Source organism: Bos indicus, chromosome 16, assembly GCF_029378745.1.
Source record: "Bos indicus isolate NIAB-ARS_2022 breed Sahiwal x Tharparkar chromosome 16, NIAB-ARS_B.indTharparkar_mat_pri_1.0, whole genome shotgun sequence".
Classification (NCBI taxonomy): Eukaryota; Metazoa; Chordata; class Mammalia; order Artiodactyla; family Bovidae; genus Bos; species Bos indicus.
Window position 1 is genome coordinate 52,198,610 of NC_091775.1, and position 21,311 is coordinate 52,219,920.

At 61.2% G+C, this 21,311-nt stretch overlaps 2 protein-coding genes across 7 annotated transcripts; one reads left to right on the top strand and one right to left on the bottom strand.

Moving 5' to 3' along the window:
• The first annotated feature begins 3,670 nt into the window (after nt 1-3,670).
• On the top strand, nt 3,671-6,970 carry RNF223 (ring finger protein 223). Its single transcript, XM_070768419.1, has 2 exons — nt 3,671-4,237; nt 5,637-6,970. Exon 2 carries the CDS (start codon nt 5,646-5,648, stop codon nt 6,393-6,395), a length of 750 nt encoding a protein of 249 aa, XP_070624520.1. The 5' UTR covers nt 3,671-4,237; nt 5,637-5,645; the 3' UTR covers nt 6,396-6,970.
• A 718-nt stretch (nt 6,971-7,688) lies between these two features.
• On the bottom strand, nt 7,689-20,055 carry LOC109570168 (tyrosine-protein phosphatase non-receptor type 11-like). Of its 6 annotated transcripts, none has more exons than XR_011560869.1 (14): nt 20,014-20,055; nt 14,073-14,195; nt 12,864-13,061; nt 11,992-12,178; nt 11,798-11,917; nt 11,275-11,626; nt 10,983-11,062; nt 10,495-10,677; nt 10,154-10,285; nt 9,298-9,452; nt 9,124-9,191; nt 8,882-8,993; nt 8,675-8,772; nt 7,689-8,503 (listed from the first exon to the last, which is right to left on the bottom strand). XR_011560869.1 is itself a non-coding variant. In XM_070768418.1 (14 exons), the coding sequence occupies exons 1-14, from the start codon at nt 20,025-20,027 to the stop codon at nt 8,449-8,451; spliced, it is 1,818 nt and encodes a 605-aa protein (XP_070624519.1). In that variant the 5' UTR covers nt 20,028-20,055; the 3' UTR covers nt 7,689-8,448. The 6 variants fall into 6 exon arrangements, 5 of the variants coding, with proteins under 5 accessions (XP_070624519.1, XP_070624518.1, XP_070624517.1 ...); XM_070768418.1 differs by having other exon boundaries at nt 8,675-8,993; nt 10,495-10,650; nt 11,275-11,371; nt 11,513-11,626; XM_070768417.1 differs by having other exon boundaries at nt 8,675-9,191; nt 10,495-10,650; nt 11,275-11,371; nt 11,513-11,626.
• Nucleotides 20,056-21,311: the final 1,256 nt, after the last annotated feature.

Sequence of the window (21,311 nt, forward strand, 5' to 3'; positions counted from 1 at the left end):
GCTCCTGACGAGGACCCAGACCCCCACCCTGCAGGCAGCCCCCAGTCCTGAGGATGTTATGGGAGAAGGGGGCTTGTCCCAAGTGACCTCGTGTAAGTAGGAGATCCCAGTGGCCCCCAGTTGTCAGGACGGAGATAGGGAAGCGTGTGGGTGCCTCTTAGGGAAGTTTTTCTGTGAAGAGACCGTGCCTGTGCAGACACGACAACCATGGGGCACCCATGGTGCCTGGCTCACAGCCCAAGGAGGAAGGTACACATGGGCACAGAGTGCAGGCCAGCATCAGCTGTCACCTTTGGGAGGCGAGAATGGGTGAGTGACCCTTGGAGGGGCTGGCGAGCACGGGGATGTTTGCCGACTGGTGGCTTCATCCCAGGCATCCCAGCCCGTCCTCAGGACAGAGCGGGGGCAGGGCAGAGCCTGGACTGCCTGGTCTGAGGTTTGCAGCCATTGCACACCCCCCCGGAGGGTGTCTGTGTGGCCCTGGGCCTGGGCACGTGGGAGTACATCAGCATACTAGGGCTTGGGGGAGGCTCCGCCCTCTCTTCTGGGGACAGCGGCCTGGAACCACCTGCCTCCGCAGCCGACAGCCTTGAAGGGCTGTGGGGTTCCCATGGAGGTCCTGTGGATGCAAGATGACCCTTGGCTTCCCCTGGGAACCTCAGAGCCGCCTCTTCTCTAATTTTCCCAGCCCTGCAGCCCCCAGCCTCAGCTTTGCTCCACCCCTGGCTGCTGCTGCTGCTGCTGCTGCTGCTACTAAGTCGCTTAAGTCGTGTCTGACTCTGTGTGACCCCATAGACGGCAGCCCACCAGGCTCCCCTGTCCCTGGGATTCTCCAGGCAAGAACACTGGAGTGGGTTGCCATTGCCTTCTCGCCACCCCTGGCAGCAACACTCAACTCTGAATTTGACCCTGCAGCCCTCTGCCCCCACACTTGAGATGCTGCCCCTGACCTTCCAGGCCTCTTGTAGCCTGGCCTCTTAGGCCCTCAGCCACGCTGGCTTCCCCTCTGCCGCTGGACACCCTGGGCCTTGGGTGTGACTGTCTCAGGCCCCCCAAATAGTTTCAGGGACATTCCTGGACTCTTGGGCACATGACTCTGATGGGTATCCAGGCCAGAAAGCAGGTGGGGGGTGGGGCAGCTGGCAGGGACAGGGTGTCTGTGTGGGGACCCTGCACAGTCCCCTCAGTTTGTCACCTGTTCCTCACCTGGACTCCATGCATTCATGTAAAAAGCCCAGATAAGGCCAATTTGTGGGGTCTTTTCTGGGCAAAGCAGGCAGGTGGGGCACCTGTCCCCTCCTAGTGCTCCACCATGTCAACCACCACAAGGAGCCCCACGTCCTAGGAGGCGAGCTTGGTGTGGGGCTGGGCAGTGGGCATGGCCCTGGGGTCATAGCTGCAGCTCGTCCATTCATTCATCTCATCTGTTCACCTGGTGCCAAAGAAGCACCCAGAGCCATCAGAGGTCAGCAAGAGGCAGGACCAGCTGTAGAGTTGGGAGGTGGGAGCACAGAGCAGAATGAGCAGGGCCTGAGGATGGGACATGAGAACAGAGGCCCTGGTGGGGCCTGGGCACCGGGCCCCAGAAAGAGCTGGCCCCCAAGGCCAGGCCAACTGGGAACTCGGCTCACTGCTGGGTGTGGGAGGGACAGGACCGGAGGAGTCACCTTGTGGCCAGAGGGCAACTCCGAGCTTTTCAGGAGCCAGAGTGCAGAGGGTGGGGTGGAGGCCAAGCCCAAGTGCACCCCCTAGAGCCCCTGCTGCAGCCCAGCCTCTGTCTCCCAGGCTCTGGCCTGTGGGGCACACCAGAGTTTACACCCATGTTGAGACCTTTCCCCAAACTGGCTGTTCTCTGTGCCCCCTGCAAGACCTCAGAGTCTTGAAGCCAGTCCTCGAACAAGTACTGGGGCTGGGGAGCCATGGCCAGGGTGGGCCCTGTGGGGCAGGCCTGTCCCCTGCTCATTTGGCCAAAAGTAGCTTGTGCCTCCAGCCTAGGACTCCCAGGTGTCCTGAGGTCTTGGGGACCCCTACCATCTGAGAGCCATGATTGGACAGGGGTGTTCACTGCAGGCCTTGCTCTCTGCCCAGTCTGGCAAGTAAGCCCCAGCTTCATGGTCACCTGCCAGCAGCCAGGCTCCCCTCACACGTGCATACACGTGCACACACACACACAGGTGCACACACAGCCAGCCGGAGTAAGCTGGTAAGCAGCTCACCTGCTCACATGAGGCCCTCACGCTCACGAGATGTAGATATTCTTCCCTCGTCATGATGAGAGTGAGCAGGTGTGTGGGGCCAGGGGATCCCTGAGCGCCATGGTCCCGTGTGGTGAGACCTGGCCCCACCCCGATGGCACATCCCTCGGGCATTCCTGTCCCCTCGCCTCGGGCACTGACTGTCCACTGAGGAGCTCGGGGTGATCTCAGAGCTCAGATATTCCCAGAAGCCCTTGGGGAGGTGTGCTCAGAGGACCAGGACACTTCCTGGAGGAGCATCAGACCCTGAGTCACGATACCCGTGGGAACCAGAGCCCCGTCCTGCTCAGGCAGGCCCCGCCCTCACAGAGACTCCCCATCCTCTGGGCCCTCACCAACCCCGCTGGCCCTGAACCCTCGCCAAGCCCCTCACCGAAGCTCTTCCTGCTCCTGGAGCACACAAGGAAGCCCTGGTCCTCTCTTCCTCTCCTGTAGTCGCCCCACACCTCAACCTCCTGCGGCTGCAGTCCTGGCTGCCCCTTTCCTCTCACTCCGGTTCCTCCTGGGGTCTGGGCCCAGGCAGCCTGCTCCAAGGCTGTCAGTGCTTCTCCTAGTGCTCTTGGGGCTGAGCAGCCTCTGGGGGTCCTGAACCATCCGCTGAAGGGTCAGGGTCGTTCCCCACCAGGGTGGACCCCTCTCCCAGCCTCACCAAGCCCAACACTCACTCCCAAAAGGCTCATGATTGGGGTTCCATATCAGGTCCTGGCCCCCAAGGTCAGATCAGGTGCACACTGAAGTGTGGTATGTGAAGCTGGGGTGGGGGGTGGGCAGCGAAGCCACAGGGTGGAGAAGAGAGCCTCCTGTGACCCTGTGGCCAGGAGGATCAGGCAGGCTGACTGTGGGTGGTCACAGCCCATGCCACTGGCTATTAAGGCCCCTCCGGCACAGCCCTCACTCTCTCCATCCTGGCCCCAGACAGGCCTGGGCGCAGGCTGGCCCTGTGGTGTGCTGGGACTCGGTATTAACCTGCTGAAACCGTTCCCTGTTTCCCAGGGAGACTTCCGGATCCCCTGCCTGGGTGGGCACTTCCTTGAGTCCCTTCCCTACCTACGAAACTAAGGTCCCCCCAGAAGATGCTCCCCTGAAACAAGTCCTGTGGCCAGCTTGCTGCCTGACACACCTTCACCCCTGACTCACCCCTCACTCACCCTGCGGGCACTCCCAGCCTGACCTCTCACCCCACTCCCCGGACCCAGAGCAAGGAGTTTTCTCCCAGCCCCCAAAGGCTGCAGGTGGGAAGGGATGAGCACAGCAGAAGCCCATTTGGGGCCCGCTGTGCTTTTGAGTGGCAGCCACATGGATGAGGTGGGTATTGGCGGGGAGGGGCAGGAACAGGGGCTGTTGGGGGAGGGTGTCAGTGAACTGACTGAGTGGGGGGCCTCCTTGCAAGGACCCTCTGGGGGCCCACCCAAGGAGCTCAGGTGCCCCCACCTTGAACAAGGCCAGTGAGCAGGTAGGTCTGTTTCTGGAGTGGCTGCTCCAGCATCTCAGGAGCTGCAGAGTAGGGAGAGGTTTTACCAGGCACCCAGTCACCCGCTGAGACCTGCCCAGACTGCAGAGGCCTACTGACCCCCAGCCCCACCCCAGGTTCTGACCTCTCACTTCTGACTCCCCGCCCTCTACTGCCCAGCCTGCCAGGGAGAGGATGGGAGGCCAGCCAATCCTGGAGGCCCTGGGCCACGCCCTGGCCAGCGTGATCCCAAGCGAGCATATAAATACACCTGCCAGGAGCCCACGCCCATAGAACTCACACCTGTCTCGGACAGCGCTCCACACCTGAAGGAGCGCACACATCCCACACCCCACCTGCCCGGCACAGCTGCGGACGACAGCTCTGGAGAGGAACACTAGTCGGGGAACACAAGCCAGCCTGGACCAGAGGAGACGAAGCCAGCGCTTCCAGGACAAGTGAGCTTGGGGCCTCAGCCTGGCCGAATCAGCCAAGAGGGTCATGCCCGGGCCCCTCTAACCCTGGCTACCAGGTAAGTCCGGCTCAGCTGGCACTCCCGTCTCACCAGTACAGGTTCAGGGTGGAGCACCTCCTCAGAAGGGTGGGGCCCAGTGCCAAGGAACCAGTCATGTGGGGAACAGCTGGGGGAGGACGGCTGCAGTACCCCAGACCCTGCTGAAGCTGTACCTGGCCTGTGGCAGCTGCTGTCACCAAAATACATTGACATCTCACACCTCGATGCCAGAGCACTCGTGACATCACAGTGATACCACCGTGACTCACAGTGGTCACTGTCAGGTGGCAGCAATACCTGAGCCTTTGTGGCACGTCACTGCAAAGTCATTCCACCAGCCCTCCTGTACTGACCAGCCAGTCAGGCTCAGGTCACCTCTGGGGGGCTCATGGGCTCTATGGGGTCATGTGGTCAGGCCTTCCCAAGGCCCCGGCCTCCTCTGTCCATCATAAAGGTGATGGGTGAGTCACCCCCTTACCTGCCCTCCTCCAAGCAGGACCCATGTGGCTGCCTGGGGTAGAGACCTAGGCCCAAGAAGGAGCAGCAGGCAGGTTACCTGAGCCTCATCAGGGAGACAGGTTGGGCCTCCCATGGAGAGGGTAGTAGGTGAGGAGTGGAACATCCCACTGCCTCCTGGATGGCGGCTGTGGCTGGTGTGACCCTCCTGGGTGGCGGGCCAGCCCAAAGAGGATGCCTGGCTCATCCACCCTCCCCGCTCCACTGGCCAAAGGGTGACGAGCATTTCCAGGCCCTGAGGGCCAGCATCAGGCTCTTGTCACCAACCAGACGAGCTGGCCCTACAGGTTGAGGCCACGGTGGGGAGACAAAGCCCCTCCTCAGGCCATGGCCACCACCCTTGCTTAGGCCCCCTGGTCTCCCGCAGCCTGTCCAGCCAGGCCTGGCGCCCACCTCACACAACTGCCTGCCAGTTATTGTGCGCCCACCAAATAAGCCACCCACACTGGAATCTGTGTTTAAACCAACCTCACCTGGCCCAGAGCCACACTCTTCCTGTGACAGCCAGGGGCCCCTCTGAGATGCCTCTTCTGCACCGTGGCTCTTGGTATTAGATGACCAGGGTCCAGCCTGGCAGAGCCCTGATGTAAATAGTAACTGTCGTGGGCCGTTGTCATCATCACTTTTATTTCTGCCCAATGGCACGGTCAGGTAGGCCAGGGCTGGTGGGAGGGGTTCACTGAGCAGTGGCCCACAGGGCCCAGCCAGGCTGGGGCACCCCAGGGTACTGACCCCTGATAAAGCACGTGAGGAGCTGGGGAGCAGGTGGGGGGACTTCAGAGAGGTGCCCACAGGCATCTCTGAGATGATGCAATGAAGAGGGATGGGGAGAGAGTGACTGACTGACCTTGCAGGAAAGGAGCAGTCAAGGTCACTCACAGTGGTCTCCATTGTCCCACAGCCCAGAACCATGTCGTCAGGCCCACAGGTGTGGCACACGACCATGCCGCCTACCAGCAGGAGCAGCCCCACAGCCACAGTGCCCAGGTCCCCCAGCTCAGCCAGCAGCCCCAGGTCTCCGGGCACCCCAGGCTCAGAGAAAGTGGCCTCCCCTCTGGAGTGCTCCATCTGCTTCTCGGGCTATGACAACATCTTCAAGACACCCAAGGAGCTCTCCTGCACCCATGTCTTCTGCCTGGAGTGCCTGGCACGGCTGGCGGCCGCCCAGCCCACAGGCCAGCCAGGTAGCGAGGCTGTGCCCTGCCCATTCTGCCGGCAACCCACAGCTGTACCCGCTGCTGGAGCCCCTGCACTGCGCACCAGCCGCCAGCTACAGGCCCGGATGCCAGCTCACCTGCAGCAGGAGGAGCCTGTGTGGTTAGAGGGTACCAAGCTGTGCTATTACCCATCGCCCTCTGTGCCTGGCCCGGTGGAGCCCGGCTTCATGTGTGTGGACATAGGCCCAAGCAAGCCCCCTGAGCCTGCTGCGCCTGTGCCCACCCCAGACCCCGCCCACCGTCGGGGGCCCCTGGCCCGCTGCTGGGCGCGCTGCAGGGACTGGAGGCGCGTGGCGCTCATCACAGCCCTGCTGCTGGTGCTCTTCTGTGTGGTCCTCTGGCCCGTGCAGTGCGCACTCAAGACTGGGAGCCTGCGCTGCCTCCCCCGGCCACCCTCCACCGCCGCCACCACCTCCTCGCTCAGGTCCCTGGCGTACAATTAGTGTCACCACTTCCACCCACCCCACCCCTCCAGGATCCCAGAGGAGCCCCCACATCTCTGAGGAACCCCACCCCATTCAGCACACACAACCCCCCGCTCTCTGGGGCTGGGTCCTATGGGGTGGACAAAATGGTCCCTGGAGCATCCAAGAATCAGATTGCTATGGGCTCCAGAGACCACCTCCCTAACCCCCATCTTGCAGATGGGGAAACTGAGGCCCAGAAGAGACAGCTTGGCAAGGCCCCTCCCTGTCCACACTGTGAATCACCTGTAGGACCTACCCCTTGCTGAAAAGGGAGGGGGCTTGCCACCCTCATCTTATTTTCACATTTCACCATGGCTCCTCGCTTCCCCAGGCAGGGCTGGCCCCTTCCCTTGGGTGGCCATGGGGACAGAGGGCAGTGGCAGGGAGCCCAGCTCCCCAGTGCCCATCCTGCCCTCCTGAATTGTACATTTTTAAATAAACTATTTTGTACCCACAATTGATAAGGGGTCCTCACCCTCTGTGTTCTTTCCTGTACCATTAAGCCACTTTTTCCAGAAAAGCCCAGTCTGCCCCTTCCACAAAGGCTCTGAATCCAAAGGACACCTCCTGGACTGGACTCCCAGCAGCCCCTAGCGTGTGTGGCCCAAGTTCTAGGGGGTCCAACTCCGGTCCTGCCTGGGCTGTGGATGGGCTGGAGCAGTTCTGGGCTTGGCTGCCTCCTGGGGCTGGGAGGCTGCCTGAGGGAGACAGTGAGGGCCGGGAGCACCTGGGGCAGGGGGTGCCGGGATGGGGCCTTGGCCTGGTCCAGAGTCCTCCTTCCCACCCCCACTGTGCTCACAACAGGCTACAACCCCCAGAAGTCATGATCCCACAGCCCTGCCCAGAGCCCTGAGTGGAGGGCTACAGGACCTCACGACCCCTGGGAACCGAGGCTCAAGGGTGCACAGAAGCGGAGGTGGCGACAACCAGCGTATCCTGACGATCTACAGGCCTCGGGTTCCTCCAGCAGAGGAGGGCCAGACCTGGCTGGTGAAGCGAGCATCCTGGGGGATGGGCGGGAGTCCTGCCACCCCACCCCTCCCCCACCCAATACTGCTATCAGTCCAGGAATCCTGCACCGCCAGGCTGGCATGACGAAGAGAAGCCAAGCCGGTTCTGGCTTGCATAGGTCTCAGCCTCCTCATTCCTCACCCCAAAACCCAGGACTTCCTGCTCCAACCAGCTGTGCCTGTGGCTCAGAAAGACCCTGGGGAATTGGGCCCAGTCATGGGGACCCACAGGTACCCTTTCTCCAAGCCCCAGCAAAGATGCAGAACTGAGAAGGCATTTTACTGAGGAGACCAGAAAGTCACAGGGCCATCCATAATGGGAGGGTGCCAGTGTGGACCACAAGCCAGTGATATCGCATCGTCACAAACAAGTCATGCTCTCATGGAGCCTCGCCCTCCTCACTGTGGTCAGATGAGCATGTCACATATTCCCTCATTTAACAAGCATTTATCTACGCATGACTGCAATGTGACAGTCTGGGTTAGGTCTGGACGTGGCAGGACTGAGCCACTGCCAGGCCACAGCCTAGACCACAGCTGTAGGCAGGGCTGAGAAGTAACTCTGAAGGGGCGGGGGCACTCAGAAAGCAGGGAGAGGGTCACAAATGCTGGTGAACAAACTGGCACTCACTAGCTGGTCTCGTGTCCCACATTTAGAGTGACCCTCAGACATGTAGCACACATGTCTTCACCGCAACGTGCAGTTGGTCACTGGCGGCCTCCCAAACTGAGTCAAACAGCAGCCCTGCAGCTCTGCCTCCCCTCCTCCAGGAGTGCCAGGGCCACGGGATCTGCCCGCCCCTCACCATTTCTGGGCGTGCAGACCTGGTTAGGGAGGGTCTGAGGGGCAGACCAGGGACCCCACCCCCATCCCCACCCCGACTCCGCGGCGCTCAGGGCTGGGCGCCTGTCTGCACAATCCTAAACAGTCCTTTGGAGGAACGCGGAGGCCGGGCTTGCTGGGCTCCCGCCTTCTTGCACGGCTCCAGCCCCACTCGGGGCACGTGCACGAGGGGCTCTCACGGCTCTAGGCCCTGCAGGTTCTCATATTCGTGGCGGGGGGCCTCCCGGGTCCTGCAGGCAGAGACAGAGTTCGACTGGGGCCCACCTGCGATCCCGCCCCCTCGCCCCGGTCACGCCCCCGAGCCCGGGCCACGCCCCCGAGGCCTTCCTGTTCCCCTCCCCCGCCCCGCCGCCGCCCCCGGCCGGGACTCTGCCCTCCACAGTCCCTGATGCTCCACTCACGCCGCCGGCGCCCGAGACGGCGCGGGTCCGGGGCTACAGCCGGGGTCGACGGGCGAGACGCCCAGGTTCAGCGAGCCGCGCTCCTCCTGCCGCTCGCGCTGAGGGGAGGGGCCCCTGGTCACCATGGTGACGCCAGCGCAGGCTCCGCCCCGGCCCGGCCCCGCCCCCACAGGCTTGCGGAGGCGCAGCTGTTCGCCCTGGATGTACCGCTGCAGCGCTAGGTACACGAACTTGTACTGCGCCTCGGTCTGCACCATCCCCGAGCGCTGCCGCCGCACCAGTTGGATCGTCTTGGGGACGTCGATGTCGCAGTCTAACCCTGGGGAGGAGCGTGCTCAGGGCGGAGAGGGGCCGGCAGGGAGAAGGTGGGATGGCTAGATGCAACGAGCGGTACCGGCAAGCGCAGGGGGTGGGGCTACGTGGGGCGGGGCCTGCCTGGGGCGGCTCACCCTGCCTGCGAATGACGTCCACCAGGATGTCAATCACAATGATGGTGCCAGTGCGTCCGATGCCAGCGCTGTTGGGACGGACCAAGGAGGCCTGTGGCTAGTTGACAGGACAGAGCCGTGGCCCCTTTCCCTGTCGCACCTGTACCGCTGGCCCCGCCCCATCCCCTGTCGCACCTGCAATGGACTACCATGGGTCCGGCCCCCGGCATGCTGCTGTGGGTCCGGTTCACCTCTTCCAGGAAGCTAAGGACGCCGGTGGGCTCGGCCGGGACGCCGTGGTCCGGCCAACTGAAGTACTGGTAGTGTTTCACTGTGTGTGGCGACTCCTCCTAGGCAGGGTGGGCTGGTGAGTGCCAGCTGGGAGGTCTGGGCTGTCCCAAGCACCTCGGGCTGCTGTGACCCTTGGTTGGGAGGGGCACAGGGACTGAACTGGGGAGAGACAGGGCGAGGCCCAGCGGGGTTTGCCAGAAGGAGTGACCAGCAGGGCCCAGACAGAGCTGGAGGGAGTGGGAGGAAAAGATGGGATTCAGGGTTTGGAGGACCTGCGCTGCCCGGGGAAAGGAAGAAAGACGGTCCTGGGGAGGAGCAGCTTCCAGGAAGTGAATTCTATTTAAGAAGGGCTAAACACAGAGGCTTGCAGGAGCCCCGGTGGTTATCAAAGGAAACTGGCCAGGAGGGAAATGTGCCTGGGAGGGGAACTGGCCAGGAGGGAAATGTGCCTGGGAGAGAAACAGGCACCAATGGCATACAAAGAAGGCCGAAGGTACTGAGATGCCCAGGGAGGAACTGGAAGAAGAGGCCTATATGGGTGTGAGGCCACCCTGGAGCCAGACAGCTGGGTTGAGAACTTGCCTGACTGGGATCACTGCCCAGCATGGCCCAGGCCAGGACTTTGCCCAGTGGGTTGAGCCATGTGGAAGCCACCAAAGCTAGTGGCTTTGGGTGGAGGCTGGGCCAGCCCAGCACAGACCTGGGGACTTCCTGAGCACATCACCCTAGCCCTGAGGCTCCCGAGGCTCTTCAGGCTCACCTGGTCTGGCCTCCACACCTGCAGCTCCCGCACACAATAGCCCTGGGCCCAGTGCTCAGCCATGTTGCACACGTGAAGGTGGCCGTACTCTTGGCTGCCGTGCAGCTCTGGCCAGTATCGGAAACACTTGTTCTGGGGGGTGGGGGCATGGCATTAGCCATGCTGGAAGACCACCAGCACCCATGCCCCTCCTCCCTGCGGGGCACACATAGGGTCTCTCTAGGGCCCTCGCCGTGCCCCAGCATCTCTAAGACTGAAGAAGCAAAGCTGGGCCAGCTCCAACACAGGTCCAGTGGGGCACATGGCAGGAGGAGGGGAGGAACATGAGCTGGAGCTCCTACCCGGCCTCGCTCCACCTCCCTGGTGGTCATGACGATGACATGTGTGTTCTCCTGGTGCACCATGGCCCAGAAAGCAGCCACTGTAGTCGGCAGACAGCCCTGGGTGGCGATGTACACCTTGCCCAGTCCATGGCCTGGCTTCTCCTCTGGGTCACTCTGAAAGAAGGTGGGGTCAGCTGCCTGCTGTTTCCAGGAATTAAAGTGCCAGAGGACCAATTCAAGTTGATGCAAATGATATGCAAAGTAGCCAAAGTGGCTCACACACAGACCATGGAGGGTGGAAGGGGCTTAGGACCAATATTTAATCCAGCAGTTTCTGGATTGGCCCCTCTGAGGACCCAGTGCAGACTACTGCACCCTTCCTGAGTATCTGTTGTCTTTCCAAAGTCCACAGACCATTCCAGGAGCTCCAGGCTCATTATTATGGGGAATGGAGTGACCAGGGTTTGATTCATGTAGGCCACAGGTGCAGCAGGCCAAGTACCCACCCTGATGTAGTTGGCATTGATGTAGTCGGCTCCAGGCACTCTGTCATCCACATCATGAAGGATGACACGAGTGGTATCAACTGAGAAGGGAAGATGTAGCTCAGGTCTCCAGGGAAGAGGGATCCCCGCTGACCTGTGGTGAGCAGAGGCAGAGGACGAAGGGGCAAGAGAGGGCATCGCACCAGTGGTGGGGAATGACCCCTGCCTCCACCCCCAGGACCCCTCTGCCAGATAGGCCCTGCACTTGGTGGGTGAGGACCTGGTCCCCATGTGACCCCAGCCCCAGCCTCACAGGGAAGGATGTTCTTGTATCGATTCTTGGGCTTGTTCTCCGGCCGCTGGCCTTCCTTCCGGGGGTACAGGAGCCGGCATTCCTGCTGCTGCAGCATCTGGAGGAGTGGGGCTTTAGCCTGTGGCCCCAGAGCCCTCAACACCCGCCATACACGCCCTGACCCACACCCCTCTGCTGGCCCTTGCCACAGCCCAGAGGACGGGAGTCTGAAGGGGGGCAGTGGGCAGCAGGCCGACACCTCGAACTCCTCCCAGAAGCCCTGCTTGGCCTTCTCGCTGGCATCCGTGGCCTCGCTGAGCTCCTGCACACGGCTCTCAATGCTTGCAGCGCTGATTCTCGTGGCCTTGAGGGGCTGGCAGGTAGAGGCTCGAGTCCAAGCTTAGCAAGGCCCAGTGGACCCCAGAGCGCCCTGGCCCCCACCCTTGCCTTCAGCCACCCTGCCCCAGGGGCTATGCCAGAGTCCCTTGTCCTCCAGAGGGAGAAGCTCACTCAGACCCCAAGGTTCAGGTGCCTGGGGACATACCTGCCGAAGATGCACCACAACCCCTGACCTCTCCACCATGGGGTTCTTCCTGTAGCGCTCCACCAGATCTCCAAGGGTGTCGAACTGCTCACCACCTCCCACGTCGTACTTCCCATCTGGCTGTGGGGTGGCAGTGAGGGCCTGGTGGCTACCCCCTCCCCAAGCCACACCCCAAACCCCACCCCGCCTCTTACCTGGAAGTGGATCATGATGTGGGTGACACGCGGCTGGCGGTCCACCCTGTCCAGCTGCTGTGTGAGCACTGACAGCACAAAGTCCCCAGGTTTGCTCTGACTCTCCCGAACCAGGAAGCTGCCTGGACGCCCTTTCTCCATCAGCAACTTCTCAGCCTCCTTACCAGACAGATGCCCATGATACCACCTGGCCCAGGGCAGCACACGTGAGAAAGGAGGCCCTGGACTGGCCAGGTGAGGGGCACAGACCCACAAGTAGCTGAAGTCTCTGAGGCACAGACACCAAGAGAGACACACACCCACCTAGACCTCGTGGGCCCCGGGCAGCACCCACACCCAAGCCAACCTGGGTCAGCCCTGCCCACCTCTCGGACCCTTCTGCAAGCCTCCTCCAAACCTCCTCCAACCCAGAAAGCAACACGAGGCGGGACCCTCAGGCCCTGCAGGGCCCCAGGGTGGCCACCAGGTGGCAGCCTAGTCCTCAGCAAGGAGTGGGCCAGGCCAGGCCCACCGGGCTTCCTCAGCCGGCACAGCTGGCTCAGGCCTCCGCAGTGCAGCCAGGGAAACCGAGGCTGGGAGACCTGCTCTCCCCAGGTCACCAGGCAGGCAGGCAGACAGGAGGCCGGCTGCAGCTCTTCCACAGGCACCCCTCTGTAGCTGGTGCCTGAGACCTGGAGAACTGAGGCCAAAACCCCTGAGGAGGGAGTGCTTTATACTCCCTCAACTCTGCCACAGTGGTGCCCAAGCCTGACCTTGAGTCCTGGGGGCAGAAGAAATCCAGAGGCCGTGTCCATCGACCCCTGCCCCTCGGACTCTCGCACACACACAAGTGCGGACACAGATGTCGGCCAGATGTAGACACAGCCGCTCACCGTTCCGACGTGGGGTCCTGGCAGCCCAGCGGGTGCCGGAGCTCCACGGGGGCCCCGCCACGCTCTCGGAGCAGCCCCCCATGCTGGCCTGTGTAGTGCTGTACCAGCTCAGCCAGCGTCGCGAACTTCTCCCCTCCATACAGATCGTAGTAGTCACCTGTGTTCTGGATCTTGATGTGAGTCACCTCATTATGGCGCCTGAAAGGGCCAGTGCACCAGCTGCCATCAGGGCCACTGTTCTCACCAACCACCCTCCTTCCCATGAGCACTCAGCTTCCCAAATAGCCCCAGGGGAGTTCTTGCCCTGATTTCTTGGCCTCTGCCATCCCTCTGCCCAGAACAGCCACAGTCAAGGTCAGGTCCCTCCCTTCTGCAGGTTCCTGCCCAGTTAGTGTCCAGGCCTCATCCTGGGTGGTGGGCACCCTGCCCCCATTGCCCCCAGGGAAGCCAGTACTAGGTTTGGCGACTACAGGCTTAACTCTCCCTTGGCCTGGTGGCCGAGGCTGGGGCAGCCTCTCAGGACAGACTCTGCCTCACCCCAGCCCACCTCTCCAGGGGCTCTGAAGGACAGGGGGCTGGACTGCTTCTCCCAGGTGCCCAGTGTGGCTGGGGAAGCCCCAGGTAAGAACAGAATGCCTGTCTCTCAGGGGAGGGAAATCCACCCTGAGGACTTGTCCCACCTGCTGCCTCAGGTTTAGCAGAAAACCCAGAAAAACTTGGAGTGCTTTTGGAAGACCCCCCCCTCCCCAGACTCTAGACTGACCTGCCTCACACAGGGTGGACATGGGTCTGGCTGTCCACTCTGCTGGTCATGGCCCCTCCTGCCCATCCTCCCTACACATTGGCTCTTGTAGGGCTCTGGGCAGATCTCCAGTGAGTGACATCCCCAGCAGATGGGGGTACAATTACGGCCAGTGAGGACCCTCAGAGGGATGAGGGCATCTCGCTGACCAGGGCCCACCACACTGAGCCATCCCTGAAGGTCTAAGTGGCCCCTCCTGCCCAGGGGCCACCTGGCCAGAACACCAGACCCCCCAGATCTTGCATGTCTAGCCCCCAGCAGAGGTCCCTGCTGCTCAGAATGCTGTCCACCAGCCCTCTGGGAGCACTAGGGAGCCTGACCCCCTGCTATGCCCTCAGCTGAGGTTATTCTCACCCCTTGAGGTCCCCCGGGGCCTCAGGCCTGTCCACCCTGCACCACCCACCCACCTGACAGACAGTGTGAAGCCCCCGGGGCAGCTCTTGCTGGGTCTTGCCAGGAAGCTTCCGTGCTGGCCACTGGACATGAGTAGCTGCTCAGCCTCAACTCCACTGATGTTGGGGTGAAACCACCTGAAATGAAGAGGGAGAGCTGCTGATTAGCTGGGAGATACTGGGCCATCCTGACCACACCCACGATGCCCTCTGGGGTGCCCTGTGCCCACCCCCATCCTTGGGCTGTGACCACAGAGTCTAGGGTCTGTGGGGAAGGAGGTGAGGCTGGGAGCGACCAGGGACATAGATGGGCAGAACCTTTCCCACAGTGGCAGGTGGGCAGGGCAGACATCCCCTCCCAGAACACCAGCAGGAACCTCAGCCCTCTGCCGTCTCTCCCCAGCTCACTGTCCACCGGGCGTCCCAGCTTGACCAAAGGCACTCGGGATCCCCCATGGCCACCCAGAGCTCCCTTCCTCCCCTCAAAGCCCGGCAGCGGACCGAGGGGCCCCCGCCCCTCCCACCTTCTCCACTCTCTCCCAAGGCACCCTGGCAGGTCTGGTCAGTCATTTGAGCAACGCCCCTGGGAGAAGAGCACAGCCCACAGGCCCAGGTCCACCCTCCACCTGCTGCTGCCCACCAGCCTCCGCCCCTCACCACACAAGGCCATGCACCGCAGGGCTCCCTGTACCAGCTTTCTCTACTCCTGGCCCACATTGCGTGACTGAGACCCTCTCCCCTCACTCTTGGATGCGTGTTCTGCTTCATTGTTCTTCATAGCACTGAAAACCGTCCTGACATACATATTTATTGGCTTATCTATCTCCTACAGGAGGATTTACGGTCCACAAGGGGTGAAAACATTCTGTGCAGGGTGTACACCAGGGTATAAAACAGAGCCTGGGGATTAACAAACAGACATGAATTCAGAAGTGAATGATTAATGAACCTAAGATAGGTGGGTGGTGGGTGGTGGGTGAGGAGCAGGTGGCTGGCAGGAGCAGGTCAGGAAGGCCAGAGAGTCATCATTTATTCTGCTGGGGGTCCAGGCTGAGAGGGGCTCAACTCTGCCCTCCCCTGCTGCTGCCCTGGGACCACCCTTCACAGTTATCCCCATGAGATGGGGGGACAGATCAGGGGGCCATCATCAGGGCTCCACAGGTGCCCACTGCTGAGATCATAACTGCTGTTTTCTTTACCTGGGTGGCTTCTTTTGTCCAGTTAGGGCAAGAATTTCTGGGCCAGGGATTAAATCTACTCGTGTGGTGGCCCCAAAGCATCTCAGGGCAGGGACCTGGCTTGACCCCCCAGCGGGACCCTGTAACACAGTGTCTGGACTTCCACCGGCAACAGTGAGTCTCCCATAGAGGCACAAAGGTCACTGCAGGAGGGTCTTGCGCCGTCTGGTTCAGAGGTGTGTGTCCCTGGTTCACTGTACAGATGATACACGGTGTCCAGGGTGGTCCTGCCCCTGTCCTGCCTCCAGTGGGACACCAGGGCCCCTGACTCCAATTCTGCCACCTGCCACCTCCAGGCCCCACCCAGCTGTTCGCTGTCATAACCTGGCCACAAGTGAGGCAGGGGCTGACATGCCCTGGACAGACCCTATCCTGTCCTGTCCTTGCAGATGGCCCCGCACCATCCTGCTCCACTGAGATCTTTCTGTAATGGGAGTCAGTTCACGCCTCTTCCAGGCCCTCCTGCCCCTCCCTCTGCCCCATCCTGTGCTCCATTTGCCCCTGCCTTCAGCTGCTTCCTTACTCCTCCAACAAGCCATCTGTGCTCAGTCTATACCTCACAGTCTGATGCTCAGCCCAGGGCAGGTGTGGGGCGTGCAGGTGAATGGGTCAAAATTGAGCACAATCATAATCCCAGTTCCTGGGTCACAGTGGCCACAATTCACTGCTGAAAGCCATGTATGGCCAGTGGAGGCTGTCGACCGCATGTGGGAAAGAATCATCTCCACCATCACAGAAAGGATGGTCCTGCACTGGTCCACACTGCTGAGTCCCCACAGGACAATTTCCCTGGGCTCTCAGGGTCTCCTCCAGCCTTCTGGGGCTGGTGGTCAGGTCTCCTCCAGAAGCACAACCTCCACTTGGGAGTTCCCCACACTCTGACCTGGTTCCCCACCTCACCTGGCCTGGGTCCCCTCCTTCTGACCCTATGGTGTCGGAACCTCCCCACTCTGCCCTCCATGTGTTGCCACATCCACACACCAGGGATATAGCCCTACCTGGGATCTGAGCTTCAAGCTCACAGACACAACCCTTTCCAGCATCTCTGTCTGAAAAGGTAACAGCATCTCTGTCTTGACATTTCCAAGATTTAAAAGTCCTGACAAGGCCCCTGAGGCCCTGTCCCACACAGTCCTCACTTAGTGAAGAGAGTCACTGCCTGACATTGCCCAGGTCCCTGCCCTCAACTCCCCAGCACTCTCCCAACGCTGCACCCTCCTGTCCTGACTTCCAAACGCCCCAGACCAGACCCAACCACTTCTCCCACTCCCCTGGGACCAGTGCCCATTGGCTCTTGCCTGGACTGCAGTGTTGATTTCAGGCCTCATCCGTGACCCCCAGCTGAGCCACGGCAGACAAACAGGTTCTCAGAAAACATACATCAGAGCCGCGTAAGCCTTCTCAGTGGCCCGGTGTGGCTTTCAGGATGCTTGCACACCTCAAGGACCCTGCCCCCACTGGAAAGCACCCTCCCATCCCGTTGTTCATCTCTCTGTTCTCCAACCTCACCCCTCATCTGGCCACCTCCGGCTGGTCCTGCAGGCCATGGCTCACACTTCCTCTCTGTTCATTTTCTGAGAGACACACCCCAGCCCCCACCCTGCAGCACTGCAGCTGCATCTCTGCCCCTCCTTCCATGCGTGACAGCTGGAACAGCAAGCAGACAGGTGTGTACAGGCTTCTGAGTTTACCTGTCCCCCACCCCCCGCCATGTCTTCACCATCAGATGTGAACTACGGGGAGGGCAGGGTCCATTCTGACCTCCATGGCTCCCCAGGGTCCATGTTCTGAGAGGTTCTGAGAGGCCCAGAAGCCCAGGTGACCTGCCCAGGGCCACCCAGCACTCCCATTCAGCTCTTCCAGGGGGAGGGAGGTATCCTGCCAGCCAGTCACTTCCTGGGCATGTTTTGGGCCTGGGGTCTCAAGCTCCCTCCCATGCTGGCTCTAGAGGGGTAGTTTTTGTTGAGTAGTCCAGCAGGTGAGGCTGCCAGGGAAGGTTTCCTGGGCTAAGAGCTGCTGCAGGATGAGTTCTAGGGCCAGTCACAGAAGAGCAGGCCAGGCCACCAGGAGAAGGGTGAAGGCTTCCTGCTGCCAGAGCCACTGCAGTGAGGAGGTGGTGGGGGACTGGAACCCAAAGGAAGGTTTCTGACCCCCATCCTGGGGCCACCAACTCTGCTGAACTGCATCCTATCCCAGATGCCCACCCCCAGGCCCCAGCAGCCTCCGAATCCAGTCCGAGATGGGCGATGCCCAGAATGTGGGGGTTAGGGTAGAAGGGGCACCCAAGCCACAGAGCAGGGAGAAGGACACACTGCCCTTTTGGGGACTCTTGCTCATACTTTCTGTCCCTCTGTCCTCCCCACAAGCTGCCCGCTGTCTGTCAGGTGGAAATCCCCAGAGGGAGGGCATCCTGAGCCGTCACAGCAGCTCATACCACTGCCTGCCTGCAACCCCAGGCTGAGGCAGGTTTCACACCCCCCACTAGGTTGAGAGGTGGAGTCAGGTGTCCAGCAGGTTGGTGCAGCCACAGCCCTGGCTGCGGGGTGGGAGGAGGTGGGAAGCTGCAAGTCCCATTTCCAATCTCCACACTAGGGTCACTTCTGTGCCAAAGAGCTCCCTGCTCTGTGGCAGGTCAGTGACTCAGTTCTGCCCTTGTCACATGGTCAGGCAGGTCCGGGAGAGGGGCAGGTAGGGTGGGCAAGATACACTGGGCTCCCCACCGAGTCAAACAGCTTGGGCCCTTTAAGGTCCAACTGAGTCTGGTCGATGCTCAGGAGCCCAAAAACAGCCCAGCCTGAACCCACTGGCCAGTGTCTGGTCCAGCTTTCTGTGTGGCCTTGGTGTCTCATCAATAGATGGGACACCCTGTGACCCTGGGAGTTCCATGAATGGCTTGTGGACATGCTATATACATGGTACCTGCAGGAAAGACACTGTTGGGATGATGGGAGATACACAGAACAGAGGGGAGGGCCCCAGGCTGGAGCTCCAGGGCTGAGGACCACAGAGCACTGTTAGTGTCTGTCTCCAGCTCCCTACCCCTAGCCCCTTCTGGTCCCTGTTTATGCAGGCCTGTCCTGTCTGTGCAGAACTGAATTAACCAGAGACATGCTTTCCTCTCCAACATGGAACACAGGGAGAACTCTAAGGGGCTTAGCAGACCCCCATAGGACCCAGCCCCCTCCCAAGCACCAATATCAACACATCAAACCTCAATGCTAGGCAAGACCTGAGCTCAGCCCTGCCCACAGCCGGAGTCCCGGGGTGAGTGGTGGCAATGGTGATGCCCGTTGACCCACAAACCGCAGGGCAATGGGAAGGGGCCGCTGGGTGAGAGCAAGCAGGAGGGGGGATGTGTTTCGCTTGGGATTTGGTTGGGCCTGCCCAGGCCTGATAGGGCTGTGGGCAGTGACCCAGGGGTCAGAGGAGTGACAGTCCAGATGGTCATCACAGGGTGGGGCGGGAGGGTTGGCAAGGGCAGGCAGAGCCCCACCCGGGGCTTTCCCAGGCTGGCCCAGGGTCACATGAACATGACACAGACATGACCTTTTCTGAGCACCAGAACTTGCCTGGGGAACCAAGAAATGAGGCTCAGGGGAGCCTGAGAGTCATTCCAAACAGATCCCAAATGCCCTCCTCCCTGATCTCCAGCTGGATGTTACATCTTGGAACCACAGGGCTCTACGCTGACAGGTTCTTGGAGATCAACTCACTGCTACTGTTCCTGAGCCTTACAGGGCCATTGGCCCTGCCAGAGGCCACCTTGCCAGGCCCACCACACCCCCTGTAGGGATTCTGGGGCCCTCACCACTGAGGCACTGCCCTAGACCCGCAGAGCAGATCTTGTCCAGCCCCTCACTGATCTAGGGAGTCATTCGGGGTCTTAGGGCAACCCCTCCTGTGACCCCCCAGCCTCACCGAGCCCCAGAGAGAGGTGTTCTGGATGTACCAAGTGCTAGGAAGTGGTGACAGGCGTCTCACACCTGTGTGGCTCCCCACTGACATCCACATCCAGATAGAGTCTGAGCTCACATGAGTGTGTGCACAACCAGGGAGTGGGGACCTGGTAGAAAGGGCAGGAAGTGCCCCTTCCTGCACATGCCCAACCTTTCTTCTTCATGGGGGCAGAGCTGCGTCCTGTCCTGGGTTGCACACACACCGTTTCCAGGGATCTCGCCCCTAAACCTGGCCCTTACGAGAGCCTGGGAAGGGAAGAGCCTACCTTGCAGGTCAAGGGGCTTCCAGGATGCTCCCAGTCCTGAAACTGGAAAGGGCAGACCACCAGGTGGAAAACATCTCTGGTGGCCAAAAAGAAGGCAAGAAGTCCAGGAGAGTGAGAGAGAGAGGGTCTGTCAGTGACTTGACACCTGCTGTCCACTCTAGGCTCCAGTGGCTACCATGCAAGAGCACCATCCATTCCCTAGGGTCAGGGAACCTCTGACCTCCACCCAGGCCCAGCCCCAGATTGAAAGAGTCCTTTCCACCGGCCAGAGTAAGGCTAGGCCTCACTGTCCCAGGACCCAGGAATCTGGCCCTGGCTGTGGAGATGTCACAGGTCACATGTGGAGATGACATGTCAGAAGGTCAGGCCTGGGGTCCACCGGTCAGGAGCAGGAGATGTCCCGGGTCGCATCTCTCCCGCACCCCCTGTCCGCACCCGTTGGCCCGAAGCGCATGTGGTGGGGTTCAGCGTCAGGCCACCGGGTGGCCAGGCTCACCTGCGCGAGGTCATGTCTGCGGGGCTCCAGCTCTCTGGTAGCTCTGAGGGGGCCCCGCCTACCCAGAGGATCCTCCCATCAGAGCCCCGCCCACCGGGACCCGCCCCGTCCAAGGAGCCGCGCCCATCGAGAGGTCCCGCCCCTCCAGTATCTCCCTTAAAGGAGCCGAGCCCTCAGGTCTCGCTGCCTTGCTGGCAGGTTGGGTTAATAGCACCAGTTCCTAAGGTCGCTCCGAGCTTCAGGAAAAGGGGTTCACACCATATTATGGGCTCAGAGGGCGCAGGTGCCAGGCGGCCCTGGACGGAGCTGCACAGAAAGTGATTAATTATGGGTCCTGCTCGTTTTGGTGCTTTCCTTCCAAGAACCTTTCTGGCTCCGCCTCTGTCCTGAGGGAGGAGGGGCTGCACTCCCCACACCCTGGAGGGAGGGGCTGGGAGCGAGAGAAGCGGGCGGAACAGGCCCCACCCGACCTGTGTCCCAGAGACGGCCCCAAAGGGGCGGAGGTGGGAGCCCACCTGATAACTGGGCCCTTTCGTCTTACCCAGTCCTATGTTGCGCTGCTAAGTTCCGTTCTAAGTTCCCTTCTCCCACCTCTGCCACTCTTCCTAGGCAATGCTGACACCTCTCTCCGTGGGCCCTTTACTCCTGCTACAGATGCCCCTGCCAGGTCCAATTGTCCCCGGTGCCCACTGGCCAATCGCGTGGGGGCTCCACCCTTCCTTGCCTGAGCTCCTGAGCTCCTAACTTTGGGATCCCCATTAGGAGCCTCAGCGCCTGCCCAGCACCCCAGCCCCTCCCCTTCTCAGGAGTGGTACACCACACCATGGCTTGGGACCTGCTGCTTGCAACCCTGATCCCAAATCCCCACCCTGAGCTCTTCCTCCTCATGCTCCTGACAACTTTGAAGGCCCCGCACCCTCAACACTGGTTGCCTTGAGAGCCCCTCCTGGAAGCATCAGCTCCCAGAGCACCCATTCCTGGTCCTCCCAGCATGGAGGTCTCCTCTCCCCTCATTCAGCACCAAGCAGAGCCACCTACTCCCCAGTGTGCCTGGCCTCAGCCCAGACTCCCCTCTGCCTGGTAACCCTTGGCCTTGTGGATTCCATTCAGGTGGCCTCAGCTCCTCAAACCTAGCCACTCCAGATGCTGCAGGACGGCCCCCCTAGGTGCTTCAGCACCTCAGTCAGTGTCTTCTCCACCCCATGTCCAGCCCAGCACAGGCCCACCCCATCCCCACCCACCAGAGTTCCCCCCACCCCATCCTGACTCCCCCACAGGCCCCCTTTACCCTTAGTATA